The sequence below is a fragment of the Fundulus heteroclitus genome, chromosome 20 (genome assembly GCF_011125445.2).
Source record: "Fundulus heteroclitus isolate FHET01 chromosome 20, MU-UCD_Fhet_4.1, whole genome shotgun sequence".
Classification (NCBI taxonomy): Eukaryota; Metazoa; Chordata; class Actinopteri; order Cyprinodontiformes; family Fundulidae; genus Fundulus; species Fundulus heteroclitus.
The window spans coordinates 14150993-14175559 of NC_046380.1; the positions used below are offsets into that span (position 1 = coordinate 14150993).

The following is a 24567-nucleotide window of genomic DNA, read 5'->3' on the forward strand; positions in this document are numbered from 1 at the left end:
AATTTTCTTTTGATTACTGCTTTACCCTCACCTTTCCCAAATTAAATATGTAATGTTATTCCCTTCCCTAAAGCCTTTTAAGTCTGTTAATCTGCCGTTTCGTTTCCTTTTCCCCTTCATGTGCTGGCACCAAACAAAACTGTATATTCATACCACCCCTGTGCAATGTAAACATAATGTGATGAATTTATAATATAAGATCCTTCCTATTGTTTCCTATAGACTGAATACCTTTTATTACTCCCTCTGAATCTGTGCACACCACCACTTTATGATCTGATCTCATCTACCCACTGCAAATTTATAATAATGCCGTAAAAGCCGTTTTCTCTCTTGATTGGCTGATCTAAACCAACTCTGAAGTGACACACTGCCCTCTAGCGAGTAAATGTACAAGTATAAATACAGCTCCAAAATATGATATCCTGAAAAGTTAAAGATGTATTGTCACTTTTTTCAAATTCAGAAAGTAAAACTTCTATATTATTTAGAGTCATTACACATACAGTGACATATTTCAAGCTTTTATTTCAAGTAATTTTAATTTTAAGGGTTAACAGATATTGAAAAGACAAACTTCAATGTCTCAGAAAATGTGTGTGTTGTGAAACGAGGCAAGGCAAATTGATTTGTATATACACATTTCAGTAACAAGACAATTCAAAGTGCTTTACATGAACAGAACACAAGCAAAGAAAACTTATAGAGGAGAGTCCATTGTACTGGAATAGTGGAATTAAACAAAGTGGAAACAGAATATTCTAAAGAAGGCATGAAAACATACTTCTCAATATTTACAGGGAAGGTTAGGGATAAGGTGTGAAAACATATTTGTGTATTTATATAGGTGTATATACATGCATGTGTATGTACCTATGTCAATTACGTGTATATTAGGGTAACTATACTGCTTTACATATGTAAAATGCAGTATATGTAATATGAGAAATGGATTAAGGGTATAAAGGGGTGGGAGTTAAAAAAAAGGTAAAAACTTGTTCTCACTCCTTTTTTCGAACTTGTACCTAACTGATTTGATGACATACATTATTAACTCATTTATTTGCAAACCCACTGAGTTTTTTTTATACAAAAAGGAATATATGTATTCTATATGATTTCTACATATATATTTATTTTTGCTTGTTCGAAATAAAGGCTGAATCTGAATCAGAAGAGTAAGAAAGGGCAAAGGTTTCTGTAGCATTGTCCTTAAAGACCTGTTTTCTTGTGATGTCTCTTTGTCTAACTGAGTAATTGTAAATTATGCTTTCAAAGATAGCAGAAAAGTGGTCAGATAGAGCAACATCAGTTACACTGACCTTGGAAATGTTTAGACCCTTAGTGATGATCGAGTCTAAAATATGTCCCTGTTTGTGCGTGTGGTCGTTTAACATGTTGAGTCAAATTAAAATTTCTAAGTGTGTCACACACAGTTCTTTTGCAACCCCATCTTCAGGGTTGTCAACGTGAAAGTTGAGATCTCCCACAATAATTAAAGTCGTAATCAACACATATCACAGATAGGAGGCCATTAAAATAATTTTAAAAGTTGATTTGGACTTAGGAGGCCTGTAAATATTCAAGAACGTAGTTTGTGCCGGGTTCTTTACCTAGAGAGCTAAATAGTCAAAAGTGTCAAATTATTTAACCTTTAGTGAATCATTAAACTAAGGGGCCACCGCTCCACCTTTCCTTTGCCGTCTGCTCTCACAAAGAAAATTGTGGTTTGGAGGTGTTGACTCTTTCAAAATAGGTGCCTCATTAAATTGATGTAACAATGTTTGTGTTAAGAACACAACACTAAGATCATGATCAGTAATGAAGTCAATGATCAGCAATTACTTTCCTGACAGAGGTCTAATGTTTAATTAAGTCAGTTTATATGACTTACTGGGTGATATTATCTCAGTGGCTGGTTGTATCTGACAACTTATGGCTTTTAAGTCATGTTCTCACATTCTAATCAGCCAATTAACTCAGAAATAACTGTAAGGGTTTCATCTCAGTCTTGGTCAGCAGTAGGCCAAGCATGGAGAAGACATCTCAGCTGACAGATGTTCAGAAGACACAAACACCTTCCACAAGCAGACTAAGCCCCAAATGGCCATTAGAAGCTGGTTGTTCTGTATCCAAGCACGTTCATGGAAAGTTGAGTGGAAGAAATAAGTGTGTTAGGAAAAGGCCACAGCAACAGGGATAAACAAAGGCTTGAGAAGATTGCCAAGCATAATACATTCAAGAATGTGTGTGAGCATTTCACAAGCCTGATATTTTGGTTTAAAGTATTCTTTATTTAAATCTTATCTAAAAATATTTGAGACACCAAATTTCTAGTTTTCATTATCTATATGCCATGATCATTAAAATTACAATAAACAGTTGAATTGCTTGGGTTGAAACATTTCACATTACATGCAATTAATCTATATCATACATCATTTCCACATCATACCATCATTTCTGTAATGAGAAGCAAAAATATTGAACTTTTACACAATATTCTTGGTTGTGAGCTGTACTTATATTTGTTAAATATTTTTGACATCATCTTTAGTTGTTCAGGATACAACCTTTTAATTTAGTCCTAATTTATGACATTTTTGATTCCCCCCTTTTTTAAAAGAAAATCTCCAGATGTTTTAAACCACTTTAATTAGTATTCAAAATTAAAATTTGTGTTTTTGTCCTAGATTTGAGCAGGTAAATAAGATTATCTGCCAGTGGAATGAGTACTTTGACCCCTAAAATAAGATAATTAGATATACTGAACTTGAAATAAGATGATGAAGATAAATTGTTTCTATTTTAAGTGCAAAAATCTTATTCTATTGGCAGATCATCTTATTTGCCTACTCAAATCATGGAAAAATACAAAATTTTTAAGAGCACTTTACTTATTTTTAGTTCCGTTTTTGCAGTGCACCTTTCAATTCAAAGAAAGAAACCACAAAAACATTACTCACTTTAAAACATTATAAAAATATTATTTTAAACTAGTTTTCATTGCTCAGTCTATAATATAAGCAGTATTAAACTCTAGTATCTGTTTACCTTCCACTCATGTCCATCTTTGAGAAAGAGTCATACATTTAAAAAAAAAAAAAAAAACTCCTCTCCAGAGGTACGAAGGTTTAAACAGCTGAACAATCAGACAGACATTTTTCTTAACCAACACTGCAGATGTCTGAATAGCTTGTCTGATAAATTATGAATCCAGCACGCAAATCCTCAATACTTTTGTGTTTTTGTCCCCTGCGTTGAGAAATCAGTTTTAGATGTGGATAAGGTCAGATGCTCTTACCCAAAACCAGCAATGAACTTAAAGGTTGTAACATTTTGCCACTGTTTTACAAAGCAGAAATGTAAGATGCAAAGTTAGCAACATCTATTTAATATTTTAGTCCCCCCACCCCTCTCCCTTTAACTATATTTTCCTGGAACCCCCACTGTTGGCTCAGAATCAATAATCTCAACGTTTTCATTCCTTCCCCGCTTTTCCTCCATCAGAGACGGGGGCTGCTGGTCAGAGGAGCAGCCACAGCCCAGAGACAGACAGCTGGCCTGCTGCCCACTATTAGAAAGGGGGAAAGGAATGGCTCTAAGGAGCGAGCCCTCATTGAGAAATGACCAAATACGGTCAATTCATGGATACAGAGACTGAGGCTGGGTTTGGAGAGATAAACTAAGCTGCTGTTGTTGCTGCTGCTCCCCTTTTCTCCTCCGAGCCCTCAGGACGATGGCCACCTTTTAAGACCATTCAGATACCTAACTGTACCTGCGACGGCGCTTGAAAGCAAAAGGAAGCATCAGTGAGATAAGTTGCAAATGTCATGCATTACTTTTTTGTCAATTCACAGATGATAAAGTGTCTTCCAGTCATGTAAAACATGCATAAACAGTACTTGAGACTATGTGTTTGCTTTCTTTAAAGCAGGGGAGGAAGATAGCAGGGTTTTGTTTGGCTACCAAGTTTGAAATGGCCAATGCAGTCCATTTAAAGTGTTGCTGCTGCACCAAACCAAGCTTTTATTGTTCTGGGAAGTCATTTTCTGCAGACAGCGATAACGACGATGCAAACAAGATTCGTGCTCTCCATCTAACACTTGTGAAAAAGACTAGATGAACAACAAAATTGTTGTTTTCAGATCACACTCTACACCAGGGCCCTTTTCATACTTAGAAACATTAAAAAAAAAATAACCTCAGCATTTCACACAGCAGCAGTCTTTCTAATATCCATTCAGCAGATTGCTTGTTTGAAGTGGGGGCCTCGATGTGTAATTTTCTTTTCACATTTTCACCGTTTTTTCCATGTTGCCATCACACACTTTAATGTCTTTTGTGCGACAGACCAATAATTGCAAAGAAGACGGATATTATTTATTTTCAATAATGATTTATTATTGAGAAGTTGTTTTGCAAAATGTTTTATTTAAAAAAAAAAAAAAAAAAAAAACTTGTGGCTTGAATATGTACTCAGCTCACTTTACTTTGGACCCCCGAAATAAACAGCGGCACAGCCAACTGGCTTAGTTTCTTTAGTCCATTTATGTGCAGCTTAATATCAATGTTAATACGGTCCAGCGGAGAACTCAGAGGTTTGTCAGAGAACATTACTGAATGAACAGCATCATGAAGACCAACAAACACAGCAGACAGGTCTGGGAGAAAGTCTGGAAGAAGGTTAAAGCAACTTCCCAAGCTTTGAACAGAGTACAGGCCAACTAGAAACCAATAAAAAAAACACATTCTGTCCACCTAAAGTGAGAGCACCCATCAGTGCAGCACCCAGGCATAACTGGTAACTCTGGAGGAGCTGCAGAGACCTACAGCTCTGGTGGGAGAACAAGGACAAGATAGTTATTAGCCGTGCACTATACAAATCTTGCCTGCTTGGAGGAGTGGCAAAAAGGTCGTCCTTACTCTAATCACACCCTCCCTACTGCAAAACATGGTGGTGGCAGCATTGTGCTGTGATGTAGTTCTTTTCAGACATGGGGAGAACATATGTTCAGAGTTGATGAGCAGATGGGTGGGGCTAAATGCAGGCGAATCCTGGAAGGAAACATTTCACACAGCAAAAGACTTGAGAATCACAATAGCAAATCTTAGCATAAAGATGGAGCTGCTTAGATCCGCGGATCTTCATGCGCTAGGATGGCCCAGTCAATGTCCAAAGAATCTGTGGCGAGGTTTAAAAAGGGATATTCTAATATTGTTCCATCTAATCTGACCGGGACTAAGCCACTAAGCAAACGAGAACAGATTGAAGTATTAGTCTCTAGCCACCCAAAGCCACAAATTCCAAAAGAGTTGCAGCTCTAGATGGTAAAAAAGAAGAATGGTTCCAAAAAGTATTCACTCAGAGCAAAAAAGCCTTAGTTTTATATTTTTATTTGAAAAGAAAATCGTTTGACTTCAAAATTCTGCACTATCTTGAGTTGGTCGATCTCATAAAAAGGTAGTCTATAACACCGAAGTGTGTTGTAACGTGACAAAGCTGTTCAAGGAGGATGTTCCCAAGGCAGTGTAATAAATGATAAATAATAATTCATGCAGACACACAAAAAAAGTTCAAATGTATCCAACGCTTGATATAAAATTCATTCATATTTATTACATACACAATCAGGCAGACATGATTTTACACTCACAAACATACCAGAATCTGTTGTTAAAGGCATACAGGCTCTGCCAGCGACACGTGTGTAAAGAGACGCATGTGTTCATCTTTAGACAGCGCTGAGTTTAATGTCAAGCTCCTCTCAGACTGATATTTAGACTACAGCTTAAACCAGCAAAAACATTAAGACATGACGCAGTATTAAAATAAAGTTAAGTAGGATAATAAAACAGCCAGGCGTAGAAGGATTCTGCACACAATATATAAGACCCCACAGGACCATTCACTCTGTCTGCTAAATGGCAATATGTAATGATTTCCACGGTTAAAATCCATCATTATGTTTCAGGATTTCTCTGGACTGTGTGTCTGAGATGTCTTGAGATTTGAAAACATGACAAAATAAAAAGGTGCCCATTTTCTGTTTTTGTTTTAGAACTCAGATTTACTGAAGTTTGGTGTTGTGTTTGTTCATTCCCTGAAATTTGCACCCAGTTCGAATGGACCAACGGCCGTAGCTCCTCCACTAATAAATAAAAGGTCTAATTAATAATCAATCAACATATCAGTGATACACTTTTTTTTTAAGTAGTAATTTAATAGTTATCTGAAACTAAGCCCATCCCATACTCCCCTCTCATTTAACTCAATTCATATGCAGTGGATCAAACAAAGGTTTACACAACCCTCTTAAAATACCGGAGATTTATTTCAAAGAAAGACACCATGTTGAATCATTTTAGAAGATTCACCACCGTTTAATGTAATATGTGTACCAAAAAGCCAACGTAGGACAAGCAAATCTGTTGGAGAAAATATTTTTGCAAAATGTCTGCACTGACCTGGCTGCACATGTTTTTCCCACTTTAAAACTAAGATTTTGTTGAAGCGCGCTTTGATTCAGTTACACCACTTATTCATCCATTCATTCATTTAAAGTTTAACATCTACCGACACTTATAGTGACTCTAAATAGAAAAAAAAGAACGGAAAATCGATCTGATCTATACAAAGGTATCAGTCAGGGGAAGAATAAAAAAAAAATCAGTGTTTTATTTTCACATAATGTGACACATTACACGCAGTCTTGGAAAGTGGAGAAGATATGGGATGACACTGTAATCATAAAAACTGGGATCTTCTCTATGAAAAGTAAGACACTGGTCAGCGACCAAGAAGCCAACAGCAACAATGAGGGAGCTGCAGAAATGTCCAACAAGTATGCATGTTTTCTCTCTCCTGTATTCTCCTCATCTCTGCGCTAGGGAGTAAATTTGTGAGATCAAAGCTCGTTCTTCCAAAGAAAACATCCGGATCTGGCTAAAAGTCAAAACTTTGTCGGAAAATGTGTAATGGACTGATAAAGAAAACTTTAACGTTGGGGCTCACAGTAAAACACGGTGGTGGCAGCATCGTGCTCGGCTGTTGCTCTTTTAGCTACCAATTCCAGTCATTTTTCACCAAACCCTTTAGTTGTGGGATAGAAAACTGGAGAAGAAGAGGGACTCGATTTATTTTTCGAATCACAAATGAAAGGAGATATCCAAACCAAACATTTATTTCTCCAGAAAAATCTTTGGGGTCACTTGAAGAGGGCTGAGGACCATCTGACAGATAAGGAGAGTTTAGCGAGGCTGAGTGGGCAGATATTGCAGATATTGTGGGAATAGACCACGTAAAAAGTCTGTGTGGTTATTGCACCTTTTTTTGAATACACAACCCACCAACCCAACAGATTTGTTTGGTTTCAGCTGATTTGTAAAGGATATCAGTCACTAAAAAAAAAAGTGGGAAACAGTTTTAAAATGATTTCTCATCGTCGGCTCGTTTGTCGTTTCAACAGGGTCGTGTAAACCCGGGATATCCACTGTACACACAAACAACCTATATGATCAGCTTCGTATTATGTAGTGCAAAAACAAAAAAGCCTCAATATGAACTGAAGACAACATTTCAACATTTCATGGCACTCTCCACAGAGTCTTTTGGTCCAGTGTTTGAGGGGAGCAAACTCACAGAGGGCAACCATCTCCCATTTTCCCCGTCCTTCCTGGTCCTTCCTCTTCGTCAAACCGCAGGACGTTCATCCCCCCCGGGAAAACTGTGGTGAGATGTGAGTTCTCCCTTTCTTTTTGTTGTCCACTGCATTTTGCCACCAGGAACTGTTACTGCAGCCACTTTGGTACTGGCACCTGTGGGGGAAGGGGGGGGGGGGATAAGACGTGAGTCTACCTGAATGAACTGACATGTCTACAAAGCCTTTCTACTGCTCCTACCTTCTTTAGCTGTTTGATGTTGCTCCCTCTGATCGAGGCTAGCAGTTGGTCCCTTGAGTTCTTGCCGCCGAAAGAGCGGTCTCCGTCCAGCACGGGCGGTGGAGGAGGCGGCGGTCCGCCCCCTGGAGGAGGTGGGGGTCCGCCCCCTGGAGGAGGCGGGGGTGGCGGAGGAGCAGGACCTCCGGCTCGTTTTTTGAGAGTCAGCTTTGGGGAGGGCATGGGCGAAGGAAGCGGGGACGGTTTCGGGGAGGACTTTGGCGAGCTCTTCAAAGACCCTCCACCTCCTGTTTTGGGTACCTCCAGCGTCCCCTTCTTCTCCCCGTTGGCCTGGGCCATCTTCTGCTCCTGCAGGCGCCTCTGCCTCTGCCTGTCCATGTTGCGACTCAGGATGTTGGTGGTGGTCATCCTCGGCCCTGCCAACTCGAAGTGGTAGCCCAGTTTGAGCAGCGTGGTGTTGTCCTTCAGTATCTTGACCATCTCCATCTCAGTCTTCCCTCCGCATATGTGGCGCTGGTTCTGAAAGCGGAGCTCTGTCAGCGTGGCGTTGTACTGCAGCGACTGGATGAGGGACAAGATGCCCTTGCCGGTGAGATGGTTGGAGTCCAGGTTGATGCTGGTGATGATCTTGTTGCTGCGCAGCATGGCGGCGATGGCGTAAGCCACGTGGTCGTCTGCGCGACAGTTGGCCAAGGCGAACGTCTTGACGTTGGTGTTGTTGTGCAAGCCCTGTGCGAACTCAATGAGTGTCTTCGCCTTGATGACCTCCGAGTTGTTGACGTTGAGCTCAGTGAGGGAGGGGTCGTTGCTGCGAACCTGCTCCATCAGCTCATCGAACATGCTTGAGTCTTCGTCCTCCTCTTCTTCCTGCTTCGCCTTGCTGCCTGGGCTGTTTCTGGCCACACAGTTCCCCAGTTCTTCTTTTCCTTCGGCTTTTATGAGTCTTTCTTTGGCGTCGTCTTTTTCCTTCCTCTCCTCAGCTTTCATGTCAGAGCTCACCTTCCTGTGTTTCTCTTTCACGTGGTCACTGTGGTTAACCAGCTCTTCCCTGTCTGTTCGGTTTTCTGCCTTGTCGTGTTTCGCCTCACATTTCTCCGCTGGCTCGTTGGCTTCAGGCTTGTTTTTCTCTTCTGCCTTTTTAGCTTCTTGGGGTTGGCCCTCAGGTGCTTTGGTCTTCTTCTCAACCATTTTGGACACCAGCCCTTGCGTCCGGAGGTTCTCGGATTTACGTTCCCTTTCCTTTCCCACATCCTTCTCACTCTTTTCACGCAGCCTCGAGATGATGTCTTTGGTTTTGCTGTCATCTCTTTTCCTGGAGTCTTCTCTCCTTTCCTTCTCTTTGCTCTCGTCCTTTTTTTCCTGTAATTTGGAGATCATCTCCTTGGTCTTGCCTCCCGTGCTCTCTCGGTTTTCTCTCCTGTCTTTTGACCTGTAATCGTCGTATTTCTCTTTCTCATTCACCTCCTCATTTGCCTCATTCCCTCCCTTCCTACTGTATCTGCTCGAACGCCAGCTTCGCTCTTCCTTCACGCTTTCAGAGCCTTTGCTGTTTCTGTCCTCCACCCTGGCATCTCTGTCAGCTGTGACACTAGATTGCCTTCGTACTCCTACTTTCGTGTCGTCGTCCCCCTCCTGGCTGAGGCCCATCTTCCTCAGATATTCCTGCTTCCGGCTCTCTTTCTTTGGTTCCCCCTGCAGGAAAAGGGACAGCGTGAGTAAAGAAAACGAGTCACTGCAGATACCGCAGAGTGCAATTTCCTCTTTTAGCGATTTGGAGTTTGAGCTTTACAGTCATTTACAGTCATACCTTTTGAACTTTTCTACATTTTGTCATATTACAGCTACATACTTCAGTGTATTTTAATGGGATTTTATGCAATAGACCAACAGAAAATAGTACATAATTGTGAAGAGGAAGGAAAATGATTCACGTTCTTTAAACAAGCTAACCTGACTCTCGCCAGATGCATGTAGTTCCGCTGACCTCCACACGGCTCCACACATCTTTGGAGGCTTTTGTCAATGGAAACAATGGTTTCGGTCGTGAGTGGTTGAAGTAGCACGTCAGTAAAGTAAAGTGGTTTATCCAATCATATGCAAGGATCTTTGATAAGGCCCCTCCTTCCGAAGTACATCTCCAATGGAGCGACCCCAGATGGATGTGTGGAGCTCTGCGGAGCAAAATCCATCTGGCGAGAGACAGACTAGGACCTAGCAGCCTCCAACAGGGTTTCTTGTCCTGTATTTAGCTCCATCCATCTATCCATACAATGAAGACAAGTAAACCCACAGCATAATGCTTCCACCACCATGTTTCCCCATGCTGATGGTGTTATGGCATGTAGGCCAGGAAGTTACATTTTGGTTTGATCTAACCAAAGGGACCTCCTCTGTGTCTTGCTGTGTTTCCTGGTTTGTGGCTAAATGCAAACAGGATTTCCTAAAGCCTTTTTTACACAATGATTTCATTTTTTCCACTCTTACATAAAAGGCCAGATTTGTAGAATATGTGACTAATAGCATGGCATAGGAGTTGGGGAGTTTGTCCTGCAATTGACGGAATGCTAGTTCAACCCCACACACCCCTCTGACCGTCTCAGTCGTCGTGTCCTTGGGCAAGACACTTCACCAGAATTGGCTGGTGGTGGTGGTTAGAGGGTGGCACCGATGTATGGCAGCTTCGCCTTTGTCAGTCTGCCCCAGGGCAGCTGTGGCTACTGACATAGCTCCCCAACGTTAGGGTGGGAATGGGTGAATGACGGTAAAGTGCTTTGGGGTTGTCAGACTAGTTAAAGCGCTATTTAAGTACAAGCCATTTATCATTTAGAAGTGATCCTACCAACAGATTTCCAAACCTTAGCTTGAGAACTCTGCAGCTCCTCCAGAGCTACTGCCAGCCTCATTCTCAGTGTCAGTTTAAGTGGATGGTGATCACTGAGCTATATAATACACTGGAGTGCTGAACATGAGAAAATCCTCGTTATTCGATGCTGTAGCGCAGATATTCCCTAGTTAATGGGGGAAAATAGGGAGTACCAATATGGCGGCTGGTGGCTTCAAAGCGATTCGTTCTAACAGCAGGCTATTAGCACTCCAGTGTATAATAGAGCTCAGTGATAGTGATGTGTTGGTAGCTTTGTGCCATTTCTTATTTTCAGACGATGGCTTGAGCATTGGGCCTGTGATGGACTGGCAACCTGTCCAGGGAGTACCCCGCCTCGCGCCCAAGATATAGATAGCCCCGCCGCGATAAGTGGGTATAGATAATGGATGCTTGGATGGACAGACCGAAGATTGCTCTGCGAGAAGCATTATCTCCGATCAGTCTGCAGTGTTCTTTAGTCTTCATGCCGTTTCTTTATTAACGTTCCTCAGCAAACCTCGGAGGCCTTCACAGAACATCTGCCTTAGTGCTGAGATTAAATTACCTGCAGGTTGACACTCGTTAGTTTAGGTAACCCCTGACGGTAATTGGTTGCCCTGCAGTTTGTTTAGGGGTATCCGAGTGCGGAGTAACAATATCTCAAACTTTCTGCGTTGCATAGAGCACAGTGTAAGAAACTGCTCTGGTCCAATAAGACCAAATACTTTTTGCCTAAATGCAAAAACAACGTATGGATGTAGAGATTAAGTAACACTGCACATAACTCTGAACACACTCTCCCTACTATGACGTGTGGTGGTGGCAGAGTCATGCTGTGGGGTGTTTTTCTTCAGCAGGGACGATGGAGCTGGTCAGAGCTGATGAGAAGATGGATAGAGAGCTCAATACAAGAAAACCCTGGAAGAAAACCAAAAGACTTGAAACTGGGGCTGAGGTTCTCCTTTCTGCCAGAGCTACTTCATAATTATGCACCACTCCGTGTTGGTCTATCACTTACAGTCCCCATAAAACATTGAGGTTTTAGGTTGAAATACGACAAAATGTTTAAAAAAAAAAAATGGAGCATAAATACATTTGCCAGCTATTGTACCCAACTTGGTGTAGTTTCCATGATGCTTAGATGGGGAAAACACGTAGACTGCTTTAAACCTGCTCTCCATCCACGTGATAACGACGAATATACTCCTACAAAGCCAAGGGGACGTTTACATTCAGCAAACGGACTGGGAACCATTATTTTTTAAAGGGCATGGACACGTTTAAAGTGAATAGCTCGCTAAGTGTTTGATTTGTGAGCCTCCAGGCTGCTTTGCTGCGTGAGGCCGCGGCCCTGGCAGATGTGTCCTTAAAAGGCAGCGAGCGTAGCAGCAATCAACCGAGGAATTCCACCAGGCCGGCACGAAGACGCTCCACAGTGTCGCAGACTGGAGAGTTTCTCTGCTAAGACACACAGAGCGACAGAAACGCTGCACCTCGAGTCTCTGCTGGCTTTCTGTTGCTGTCAACTAAAAAAAACATGTGCAGCCGCCGTGGAAAGGACTTGACGTCTCCGAGGGGCCGCTTCTCCTCATGATTGTGATTGAGGAGTGCGCTGTGGACGCGAGCGAGCCCTCAGTGGAGGAAACGTGTTTTTCCTGGCACACAAATCACCTTGGGGAGATCACTATTTTTGAGCTGATGGACTCGGGGTGAATAAGGACCAGCTGCCTCGAGATTAATGACAAACAACCATCGTTAGAGCATCTCAGAGTGGACACAGTTTACCTTCAGATTGTTTGACTTTGTATTATAGCATACAAGGTTTATTTATTTACGTTGAAACCATTGCCTGTCTTATTTTAAAGTCTTCTCTCCTCTCTTACCTCGACTGACTGCTCCCTCTGACTGAGCTTCCCTCTTGTGTGGCCTCGTCTCTCCGCGTCCTGGATGTTGTTGCTCAGAGGTGGGTGGCTCTCGCCTTGGGTGACGATGACCTTCCCGTCTTCTGGTCCAATGTCCGGAACGTTCATCAGGTCCTTGTCCAGCTCCTCCATCTCCTCAGGGGAGAGGGCGGAGAGCAGGTTGTCCAGGTCTGGGTCCTCGCTGACCTGCCGACCCGTACGGGTCAGTCCCCTCACCTTTCGCCTAGACATGTCTGGACTGGGTTCCTCAGAATAACTTGCGGTGCGAGAGGCTAAATCCTTTAATCTTCAGTCGAGATGGTGCTCTTCTGCAGGCCGGTATTCCAGCGTGTCGGTGTGCTGCTGTCCCGTCGCGGCCCGAACCATCAAAAGGCCACAGTCCCGGCGCAAAGACACTGCAGTCAGAGCGCGGCAGTGAGGGGTACCAGTGATGAAGTGCAAGAGGCTCCCATCATCAAAGTGGACTGTGAGGCTGGGACATTCCTGGAAATCCAGTTAAAGTGCATGTCCATATTTAGTTCATGGTGCACTCTCCTTTAAAGGCAATGGGAAGGGCTGGAGTTTACAGAGCGGACTCAGACTTCCTATTAGACAGTTTCTGTTTGGAGACGGGACCAGGCGTTGTTTATTCTTTTTTAGCATTGATTTCACAAGCTTCTTTTGGAGACATTTCCCTAAAGCTGATACTGGATGTATTTGGATAAGAGCTGCAGTTTAGACCTTTAAATACAGCTTCAAGGATCAATTAGATGACTGAGTTTATGTTTAATTGTATTTTCTATTAGATTTAATTTATTCCAGAAAGTAAAGTTTCTTTCATTCCTACCTTTGTAACAGTTTCAAAACTTCTGGAAAATACATTTTATACACTTTTGCTCATTTGCATGGGAACTGGTTCTTGGTTACGTTGTATTTTTTTTTTTAGACCATTACTCACATTTTCCAGCAAAAACTGCACATGTTTTCAAGTGTTTTGCTGCAACTTTGCCAACTTTATGAAACTCTAGCTAAATAAAAAAATAAATCAAGTATTTGCACTTCTGAGGTTTGTACAACAGGCATTTAATGGGTTACAACTTCAAAGCATTCCTGAATATTTGGTACTTATTGTGAGGACTATAAAGGCATTCATTAAAAAAAAAAAAAAAAAAAAAATTGGTTAAAGAAAAAAAGATTTCTTATACAGTTATAAAACAGAACTTATTGAAGTATAATATAATAAATGCAATTTTTGTAGAGCTTCTTAGGGTCAATTGACAAAGGTCGAGCAGGAAATGAAGAGGTTCCAGAGGTTTGAATCAGGTGTTTGCCGAGAATTGATCTTGTGTGTGACTGAAGGTTAATATGGACACCTAGTGGTCAAACCTGTGCAAACACACACTGCCATCCTCTTTTTAATGTCCTGTATAAAACCAACTTGGAATAAAAAATAAAAGCCACAACACACAGCCGTGTTTTACAATCCAAAGTTAAAGTTTTTATTAATAGAAATAATTTCTTTTCATTTGATTTTATGTTACAGCGTCATACAGTCCATATGACAGGAGACAAATGCCATATATGGGCATGTCATTTCCCCACCTACATGTCAGTTTCATTAAAAACACACTCATGGAGTTGGTTTAGAAGCAGAAGCAAACATGAACAGTATTGAGCAAAAGTTATATTAAACTACTTATGAAAGGAACAAAGAGAAAATCCAGCGTTCTCAGGTTTAAACAAATCTGTACAGGACGACATGGGAGTGAATCATTTACATGAGAAAGAAGGGTTTCCTCTGCTTTACTGGATTTAACGTTGAGACAACATACAGAAGTTTTAGACCATGACCTATGTTGACCAGAGATGATGCCGTTTTTTTTTCTAAACGTGTTAATAGAAATATAACTGAAACCAGCTAGAGAATCACTTCTGTTTAGAAACAGAAAACACAGCCAGCGGGGCAAAGGGAAGCTAAACGTACACTTAAAATTAAGATATTTACCCACGGCGGGACGATAACTTTTATTCCATTTTTATTCAATCTGAAAATCTGACCGTGTTGAAAAAAAAACGCAGTTATTAACTCAAACTATTGCATCTACCTCTTTGTAGATTTGATGAGTATTTAGCTGCAGGAGGTAACTGGCAGGACGGTCCTTGTGCTCCAACTAAACACTCGTTTGTGTACGTCTACATCTTGCTAAAATAACTTTTGTATTGAATACTTTCCTAGGAAATGTCTAAACTTCCTAAATGTTACCTTCACTTGGTTACTGAGTATTTTATTTATTGCTATACCTACAAGGTATTGGATTCACATTTTAATTTGAAAAAAAAAACTAAGTAATACGAGAACAGCGAGACAATCTTTTAAAGTCTAAACGCAACAATCAGTCGGGCAATTTTCCTTTAATGGCCTCAGGTTGGAGTCTGCGGATCAAATAGTGAAATTCATCTACCTGGAATTTTGAGATGCATCAAGATATGTTTAATTAATCATCCGAAATAAGAACTCTCACTGTATTTAGTTTGAAAATGTATGCATTATTCTGCACTTATTTCCAACTAAATAATAAGATAATGGCTTGGGACAGATGATTAGATGCACATATGGAGATATTCTTGTAGCCTATAGGCTGGTTTACACAGCAGGATTTTAAAATAGACAATTTTCAAAATAGACAATTTTCAAAAAAAAAAAATCCTGCCGAGTGAACCAGCCTAAAATTGTCTGTTGGACTCAAAGGTTTTACCATCAGGAAATTTCTACTTTTATCTTGTGTTAAAATCCTTGCCAAAAAATAGGAGGGACTATGTCACATTAGAAACCAGCAGCTTAGACCTCAAAGAAAAGCCGAAATCTGTATCGGCCAGGAAAAACCTGATCAGTGCGTCTCTACTTGGAAGTATTTGTTTTTGGCTCTGTAAGTCCAGACGGTGAGGAGTCATTCACAGTAAGAGGTAATCTCAGCAATAATAAAACACTCAGTGTAAGAACTCTATGTTACAACAACAGCAGACTACTTTAAAACAACTCGTTACAATATTAAACATTTAAACTGAGAAACAGCTTTACAAAATATGTAATAAATATCCTCTCATCTTTTTCACGTTTCAATAATGTGAGGCGGAATCTTGGTTTTAAATCAAACAGCAAAACTCCTACAACTGGAAATAAAAATGTGCGTTTAATATCGGGCCTAATTTGACGTTTATCTTCTACCAGAAAGAACAGCCGGGAAGGAAAGCTGAACGTTAATGAGGAAGCTCGCTGACGCTGAGATGCTATCACTTAAAACATGTCCCGAAAAAAATTGCACGATTTAAGCAAACAGATCAGGTACTGTTCAAACTAACAGGTGACAAAAGGTTTGTATTTTTTTAATAAGGGAATTACGCAGAAAAACAACAACCATGCAGCTCATTTGCTTTTCCACATCAGTCTCAAAAGCGCTGAGAGACAAACGCACATGGAGAAACAATAAGCTTCAGCTGTTGGTTTCCTTAACTTTGACACACATGAGAAAAGCATTTTTATTTCCCCTTTAATACATAAAGTAGTGCATCACGGGTCCTGTTCTTGGACTTTGGTTTTCTGTGAGCCAGAGAGCGCTCCGTCACTGAGACGGCCGAGTCAGAGCAAAACCTGAAACGTCCAGACAGATCCTCCTTCACCTGTACGCAAACACCCCGACATGCGTCCAGGTTCAGGTGGCGCGACGGGACGAGACTCGCATTACTACTGTGGAACTATAGGGCGACGCTGCGCAGGAAGGGTAAAAATAAAAGAAAAGATGAAAGTGCCTCCTTTTCTCCTCCGCATCAAACCCACTCCTGGTTGAGCTGTAGTTTTATTTTTTACGGGTGCGTGTTAGACTGCTCATACAGCTAAAAACAGGGTCGCCGCCTTCCCCCTTCTCAAACAGTCTTTTCTTTCAGCTGCGTCTTTGTGCGAGGAGGAGCCCGTCAGTGACCGGGATACTGAGGTGGAGAGTAGGGGGGTGGCGCTGAAAGCAAATAAGAAAAGCACGTCAGTAAACCAGAGGAAAAAAAAAACGACAGTTGCCTAATGCGTCGTGAATATTTTGCCATTGCAATCATCGGTGTGCGCTCAGGATGCTAAAGGCCAGAGAGCGGAGGCCGCACAGATGAATAATAAATAAAATAAAATCACATCTGATGTCATCGCAATCTTTACTGATGTTATCGACATCGCAGGATTTTCTAACGTCATGCAGCCCTAATTGGTCGTCCTGTCAGGAGGACTAAACATCTAAACACAAGCAGATTACGAACAGTTTCCTTTTTTCGAGGATGAGCACAGCGTCCTTAAGACGTCTCTGTTGAATTAGCATGAAGAGCCAGGCGTCATGCTGACATGTCTGACGTCTTGGATACTCGGCAGTAAATCCAGGAACATTTTGGATAGCGGCTTTAAAAAAAAAAATTTAAATCTGCTCAGAGTGTTCAAACACCTGATTTAAATCCGTGTTCAGTGGGCAGACTGCTTGCAGGCTGCGTTGTGGGTCTTGTGTCAGATGAAAGAGGCTGACTTCAAATTTCAGGGAAATTTGCCTGATTTGCACCTTGTTCTCCACCAACCAGTGACCCGGCAGTCAGGCAAAAGTCCGACCTTTTTCTTTTGTTATGCTAGCCTTGCTTATTGCCAATAAAAGATGCTACAGACAGTCCGTAGTGGCAGCTTTATTAAATGATCTTTCGGGATAAGAAGAGAGATTAGAACTGGATTAGAAAAACTAGAACACATACTGGTAACTCCTAGCTAAATATCTGTGGATGAGAACAAAATAACCACCACCATGTTTGATTGTTGGTACGATGATCTTCTGAAATGCAGAGTGCCTTTCACACCACATGTGAAAAGATGCATACCTTCTACACCTTCAGAAAATTTAAACTTTTGACTCATCGGGTCACAGTTTATTCTCACAAAAGTCTTGGGGATCATCTATAAATTAAAACAAGTGAGCCCTGTTGTGCCTTAGATGCCATTTTCTTGAATGCCTTTGGAACGGGGCATGATGTATTGCTTTTGAGATCTTTTAGCCTGGTTCATGTTGTCAGACAGTTTGTATTTCAGGGATATATTGGTTCTACAGGCCTGCGTATGGACACTGGACACAGCATACCATCCTCATTTACTAATTTGTTAATCCCAGTTAATTCAGGATTTACCAAGACAACCTCACTTAGGTTGTCTTTTATAATATTTTTGGATGATGTGAAACACTGAAGTAGGACAAAAAAAAAAAAAAGCACAAATAGAGGAAATGCGAGGCAGATTACGTGTTTGTCACTGCACACTGTAAGCCTCGGGTTTACTTCCAAAACACGACTTAAATATTGTGGTCAGAAAAGTTCTTCAATCTACCTAGAAATGTCCCTCATCTTTTACCTTGGCTGTACGCCGGATCCATCGAGTGTGATGGGTAAGGTCCCGGATGCATCATTGGGTAATGGACAGGCATGCCAGGATACTGAGGTGCCATAGGATAGCCCGCATGAGGATACTCTGAAGGTCCAAGAGGCTTTCCATATGCATCGTGCATGGGCTCCACGGGGTAGCTGGCCATGGGGATGTGCTGGGCTGGGCGGGGGAAGGGAGGGCCAAACGTAAAAAAACACTTAAAAGAAAACTTCTTCACCACAAGGTTGAGAATCTTCCCAAGCATGGGAAGCCTTACCATCATAAGGTGTCCTGCCTCTCTGCTGCCTCCGCTGGTAGAGGTAACAACAGGAGCACATGAAGCAGCAAACCATGGTGGCGATGATGGCCACAAACAGCAGAATGGAGGAGGCGATGCCGACTAAAGTGCTCGGACTGACGAGACAGAAAGAAAACAGCTTACGTTTCACAGTAACCCACTTCTCACTTTGATCCCCCTCCCTTCATGTTGCTCCTGATTTACCGTCTCTCTAATCACTACAGAGAAGATTAGACGCTCCTTCATTCACACACAACAACTGCCCTGATATCACGTCTCGGTGAACGACGTCCATCCGCCCACCCCGAGTCTCTTCAACGGCGCCTCATCATCTGAGTGATTTAACTACGGCCTGCGTTTCATCTCAGCCGCTGACGCTCACTGATCCAGCTCCCAGCCGGGCTGAAAACAGCAGCTTGTGACGGAAGGGTTCTGGCACTGAGCAGGAAAGCTGCCATGCTGCGGCCTCCCAGGTACACACCGGATCAGCCCAGCATTCTGACGATCCCTTTAACAGCGACGTCTGCAGTGACAGAACCACTGGAGGGAGGACCTGTGGTTAATGTAATTTCTCTAAATAGAAATAGAGTTTTAGGGTATGGGTTGATGTAATTTTATTACTACTTATTGAGCAGCAGAAAGCTTCATGCAGACACTTCAAATTGGCCCGGCTTTTAGAGAAGACGATCTGTGTTAAGGTGGCCTAACTAAATAAATAGTAGGGCTGGGTATCATCTAGGATGAGCCGATAAAATACCATTCTCGATGTACCTCAGCTTGATTTGACTCCAGTATCGATATTTATTACTTTCAAATTCATTCTCAGTCATTCAATTAACAAAACCAGCAAAATATTATATTTATGTTCAATTTATTGAACACTGATATAGTAATAGCAAAATAAAGTGCATCTGGTTCAATGCATTTAACGTATCACAGAAACAAAAAATGTGCCCAAACGTCTGATTTTAGGGACGAAAGCGCTTCTACAATCCTGTTGGCCAGTCCGCAAATTTGTCTCACTTGCACTTCCTCGCCTTGAACAGTAATGGCACGCTGTAATATCGCCCCCTAGAGTTTGGGAGGTATATCGATATTGAAAGTTTTAAAAAAATTTCAATATTAATCTTTTTGTCGATTTTTATGCACAGCCCTAATACATAGTAGTTCCCTTAAGGCCCATTCATACCTCACGTAAAAGACGGATACGTGTGGAGTGTTTCATACGTTCTAACCGTCGATTTCGTCCGTATTTTGACACGAAAATTGGGAGCTTACGATTACGGACGAAACGGATCAATACGGAGCAATACTACTGGAAAAGGTGGGGGCGCTATTGAGTTTGTAGTACAAAATGTCAACAAAATCACGAAAAAGGTTATAATTCTGGGCTCTAAACAATGGCGGGATTCGAGGAACGACTTGCGGAGCTTGTCCGCAACTACCCACACATATTATGATGCGTCGTGTCAGGGGCACAGGGACAAACAAAAAGTTTACTTACGGAGCAAGTACAACAAAATCACGTCTTGGACCGTCGCCATGTTTGACGAATTATTGGCACCCAGCACTGCCACCTAGAGGGAATATTGGTTATTGCGCACCTCAACGGACGGAGGTATGAAGGAGTCAACGGATAGAACGTACGGACAGAAATACGGACGTGTAGGCCTAACGTAGGGTATGAATGGGCCTTTAAAGGGAATTACAGACGTAAGAGGCTGCAGCGACCGCGGCGTGGAGTGACTCCTCCTTACCCACCTGAACTGGAAGAGCATGCAGCGTTTCTGTTCCCTCTCCGTGATCATCTTGAAGGGGTCCATGCAGCAGTAGCGCCGGTGACAGTTGCCGCAGCAGGGGGAGATGAGAGGGCAGTCGAAGCCGTTGTGCCAGGTGCCATTTTTATCCACGTACCACAGACAGTCCTCGCTCCCGCTCACTGCAGAACGACAGCAGCGAGAGGCAGAGTGACACAACAGGCGACACAGCGGGAGACGTTTTGAACGTGCGTTTACAGACTTCGCCTTGTTCTGCCTTGAAAATGAAAGAACTAAATGTTGTAAACAGCGGCCAACACGTCTCTCTGGCTTTAGTCGGCGTGAGCTGCTGTGTGTTACTCAACGCGTCCCTTAGGCAGGGACAGAAATCTGATTCAAACATAAGCACTGGACGTTAGACAGGAGATTTCACTTCCAGGCCAACTTCTAATCATGGTCACCACCTGATCACATGATCTATGAAGCAGCAAAAGGAAAGCGCTGAAAGAAAGTTCTCCTTTACACACTGCTCCGCCCAAAATGATCTTAGGTTTAGTCAGACAAGACAGCTTTTAAAGATCCGTTAAAGACAAGAAATTATTGAAAATGTGGCATTTTCCATGGAAAAAACATCATCTGAATGTAGAACTTCTGGCTTCTGCACGATCACTTTTTTAGAATTCATTTTAAATTAGTAGCACTCAGTCGCATTTAAACAGAATAAGTGGAACGAACTGCTTTACACAATAAGCCACTCAAGAATTAAAAAGATAAGAATGAAAATAAAAAAAAACAGTAATTAAGGTCTTATGCCATATTAAAATTAAAACATTGCAATTTCAATGAGTTGCCTTTAATAATTGTGTAACTAAACAGAGCAAACTTTATGCGGTAGTCACAATTAGTTTAAAGGTTGGTGGCCTGGAGGGCGGAGCAGCACACTCGCGTTTTGAGGAGGTTGCAGGTACCCGGTTCGATCCCCGCAGACTACCACCACGGGTCCCTGAGCAAGACCCTTGGCCCCAGATTGCTCCCTGGGTGCCACTCTGTATCAGGGAGCCCACTGCTCCCTGAGGGATGGGTTAAACACAGAGACGCCATCTAATAATTTTACATATTGCATAATTTCATAAATTTTCAGCGTAGCGGGCCATTGTGCTGAAATGTGCCGACACTTTGAACAGATGCTTTCATTTTAATAACCTAAAATACTGCATTACAGCATTTTTTAGCCTATAAAAAGAAATTGTAATTTTGTTTTATACATTACTTGAAACTTTTTAATAACCTTTTATTACAATGCTGGAAATACTTTCAACCCAAAGAGATAAAAGTTACTGTTTTTAAGTTAGGGGCTAGAAATGCTCTGATCAGGCCTTTTCAAGGGCCCACACTGATTTACTCTGACTTTCTGAATTCAATTTGCTTTCTCAGAACTTTTTTGTGAAAACTTATTTTTAATTCAAAGCGGGAAAAAAAATACTTCTGGTTGCTCCACACAAGCTACGTTTACATGGACAAAAGTAATCAGAATAAACGGCCGATTATGACATTTTGTGCATGTAAACATAGCTATAGTAGTTTTGAACCCATCCAAAATTGGAGGCCTTACACAGTTATCTCCAATTAGTCATAAAAGCCATAATCAGATTTTTGTTTTTACTCAGTTCCCTTCAGTTTATCTATGTAGTGCTAATTAACAACAAATGTCATCTTATATCTTCAATTCAATACACTCGGATTGAAAATTTGAAATGCATTTGAATACTTCTATATTGTTTTCGTCATTATATTCTACTATATTTTGATTTAGTTTAGTATGGCAAATTTGGCAAAATTTTATCCAAGGAAGCTCAAATAGTTGCATGACATTTTTTGCCCTAGCATTTTTGCCCTGACTTGTACACCTGAGCAAACATCTGGAGACAGTAGAAAGAAATGACTGCCTTCTAACAAAAACAGATGTCCAGCAGGCTCTAAGCCAGGGGTGTCCAAACCTTTTGCCACAGAATTGTGAAGTGAAAAGTTTTCACAGTAGGGCTGCACAATATATCACAAAGTTATGGTTATCACAATATCACAGATCCCAATGTACATCTCGCAAAGAACCGCCCTAAGTGCAATGAGTGTTAGCTACTTATTTAAGCACCCTGCGTTCAGGCTGTAGGTGTCCCCTAATTTGTTTTTGTAGCATTTGTTGTTTATTGCAACATAAAACAAATGTGCCCAAACGTCTGATTTTAGGGACGAAGGCGCTTCTAAAATCGTGTCGGCCGTTCCACAAATTCGTCTCACTTGCACTTACTTGCTGTGAACAGTAATGGTGCGCTGTAATATCGCCCTCTAGGGGTTGGGAGGTATATCGATATTAAAAGGCCAGAATGTCAATATTAAATTGTTTTTAAAAATCATCAATATTAATCTTTGTATCGATTTTTATGCACAGCCCTAGTTTTCATATGCTTTTAGTAGCCGAATGGCTTACTCATTATCTGGCATCTCGGTTTGTTATGATCCTAAAGCAGAAAGACATCAACTCTTTATTTTTCCCCTGTATTTATCACAAGCTATATTGTCTTCACAACATTTACCAATATTATTGCAACTTTTCCTATAGTTACGATATAATATCGTGCAGCCCTATCTCACCGGCCACAAAAACTAGGTTTTTAAAAAACAGAAAATGCAAAAACTAGGTTCCTTGCATCTTTTACATGCTCAATATTTATCTAAACATGGAATATTTAATGAACAAAACAAATTGGTCTGATCTAGTGCTTAGTCTAAAACTTTGAGAAATTATATGGCAGTGTATTTAAATTCTAACATGAATTACGGCTAAGCATCATTGGGTATTCTCAGCATCAGTGACCACACAAAATCATTCAGAGGGACACAAATGGCCCCCGGGCCACACTTTGGACACCCGTACTCTAAATTGTCAAGAAACTGCACCAAACTCAATGAAAATGAATCAAAAACACGTTTGATGATGGATTTACCGCCTTAAATAAATAAATATATAAATAATAAATGGAGTTTTTCTCTTTCATGCAGCAAAAACACAAAACAAAAGCTGATTTTTCGGGATTTCACCTCCCAATAACCAACGAGAGCAGACGAAGCAGTATTTACCTTTATAGATTAACAAAAGCCAATATTTCACCTGGTATTTGAAGTTATTATGTTGTTCACATTCAATTTAAATGAAAACCCCAAAGACAAATGATCTCCAAGTAAATCAATACAATACAGCATGTCGAATCATTCTTGTATTTTATTTTATTTTTTTGAGAGAGAGCTGAAACTGAACTTAAATTTAAACTAGCTTTGAGATTCTTTTTTTTTTTTTTTTTTTTTTTAATTAACGCATTTGTTGCTCCAAAGTAATTGCCAATGAAAATGCATCAATATAACTTACAAAATAAACAATGTGTAATGGCTAGGTTTCCTTATAGAGCTGATAATTGCATGCACTTACAACGGAACGTTAAAATGAGCAGCTAACTATAATTAGCATATCCTACAGTTAACCAAACACGTCTGGGTGGTGTAACGTTATCTTACTAAAACAGACACAGTGATGTCAGCCTGTAACTCTACCATTACGGTGTTTTTTTTTTTTTTTTTGTTTTTTTTTAAACAACAAACGTTAAAAATAATTTCGTTTTAGTCCCTGCAGGCGTTATTAAATAGAAGCTGCGAAGACAGGACGGCTCCGTGTCGGCGGTTTGCGGTTAGCAGGTAGGTAACGGCCGAGGAGCGCCGTTAGTTAGCAAACCGTCCCCGCGAGCTAACGGCGCGGCCTTCGCACAAAGACGATAATCTTACCCGGAGAAGTGCAGGAGACGATGGCGAGCAGCGCCAAAGTCGACGAAATGAGAGACATTTTGCCCGTCGGAAAGATCATTTCCATTATAAAAAAAAAAATTATGGAGCTGGATGTCTTTTGAGAGTTCTTCGGCAGAACTCCCCACACACAATAATACTAGTAATAATAATAATAAAACAGTCCGGCTAGCGGTCAGTCTCGGGCATAATCCAGGATGGCGTGGGAACGCGGCATGAGAGACGGGACGGAGTTGAACGCTGGTGATTTATCCGTCCAAACCGCACATCGCGATGGTGACGCTGTTCAGCAGCAAGCAGCAAGCGGACGCTGCCTTCACGGGTCGCATGACAGAGCAGAACCAATCGTCATCTGCCTGATAGAAACAACTTTAAGGCGAATAAGACGTTAAAACTATAACACTGTGATGCCAAAGATGCCAACTTGATTAGCAAAATATACCAATTTTGAGACCATTCTGGCAATGTATTTAGTAACTGGTTACTTGTGGGTTAAGACTTCGAGCTAACCTGAACGCATCTTCTCTCTTTTCTCACCCCGCCCTCATGGATGAGGAATGATTTAGCAG

At 41.4% G+C, this 24567-nt stretch overlaps 2 protein-coding genes across 2 annotated transcripts; both read right to left on the reverse strand.

Annotated features, from left to right (window-relative positions):
* Positions 1-5594: 5594 nt before the first annotated feature.
* Positions 5595-13095, reverse strand: lmod1b (leiomodin 1b (smooth muscle)). Its single transcript, XM_012876614.3, has 3 exons — positions 12646-13095; positions 7903-9591; positions 5595-7818 (listed from the first exon to the last, which is right to left on the reverse strand). The coding sequence occupies exons 1-3, from the start codon at positions 12913-12915 to the stop codon at positions 7792-7794; spliced, it is 1986 nt and encodes a 661-aa protein (XP_012732068.2). The 5' UTR covers positions 12916-13095; the 3' UTR covers positions 5595-7791.
* Positions 13096-14136: 1041 nt separating this feature from the next.
* shisa4 (shisa family member 4) lies at positions 14137-24301 on the reverse strand. Its single transcript, XM_012876619.3, has 5 exons — positions 23981-24301; positions 20154-20331; positions 18372-18508; positions 18083-18274; positions 14137-16673 (listed from the first exon to the last, which is right to left on the reverse strand). The coding sequence occupies exons 1-5, from the start codon at positions 24063-24065 to the stop codon at positions 16633-16635; spliced, it is 633 nt and encodes a 210-aa protein (XP_012732073.2). The 5' UTR covers positions 24066-24301; the 3' UTR covers positions 14137-16632.
* Between the last annotated feature and the right edge of the window lie 266 nt (positions 24302-24567).

Excerpts from the sequence above, each read along its gene's own strand:
- shisa4 (XM_012876619.3), bottom strand. The coding sequence starts at position 24,065 with ATGGAAATGATCTTTCCGACGGGCAAAATGTCTCTCATTTCGTCGACT. Across the intron at positions 18,509-20,153 it reads TGCATGCTCTTCCAGTTCAG|TCCGAGCACTTTAGTCGGCA; the intron begins GTGGGTAAGGAG and ends CTGTCTCGTCAG. Across the intron at positions 18,275-18,371 it reads AGGCAGGACACCTTATGATG|CCCAGCACATCCCCATGGCC; the intron begins GTAAGGCTTCCC and ends TCCCCCGCCCAG.
- lmod1b (XM_012876614.3), bottom strand. The coding sequence starts at position 12,915 with ATGTCTAGGCGAAAGGTGAGGGGACTGACCCGTACGGGTCGGCAGGTC. Across the intron at positions 9,592-12,645 it reads AGAGGGAGCAGTCAGTCGAG|GGGGAACCAAAGAAAGAGAG; the intron begins GTAAGAGAGGAG and ends CTTTTCCTGCAG. Across the intron at positions 7,819-7,902 it reads ACATCAAACAGCTAAAGAAG|GTGCCAGTACCAAAGTGGCT; the intron begins GTAGGAGCAGTA and ends CTTCCCCCACAG.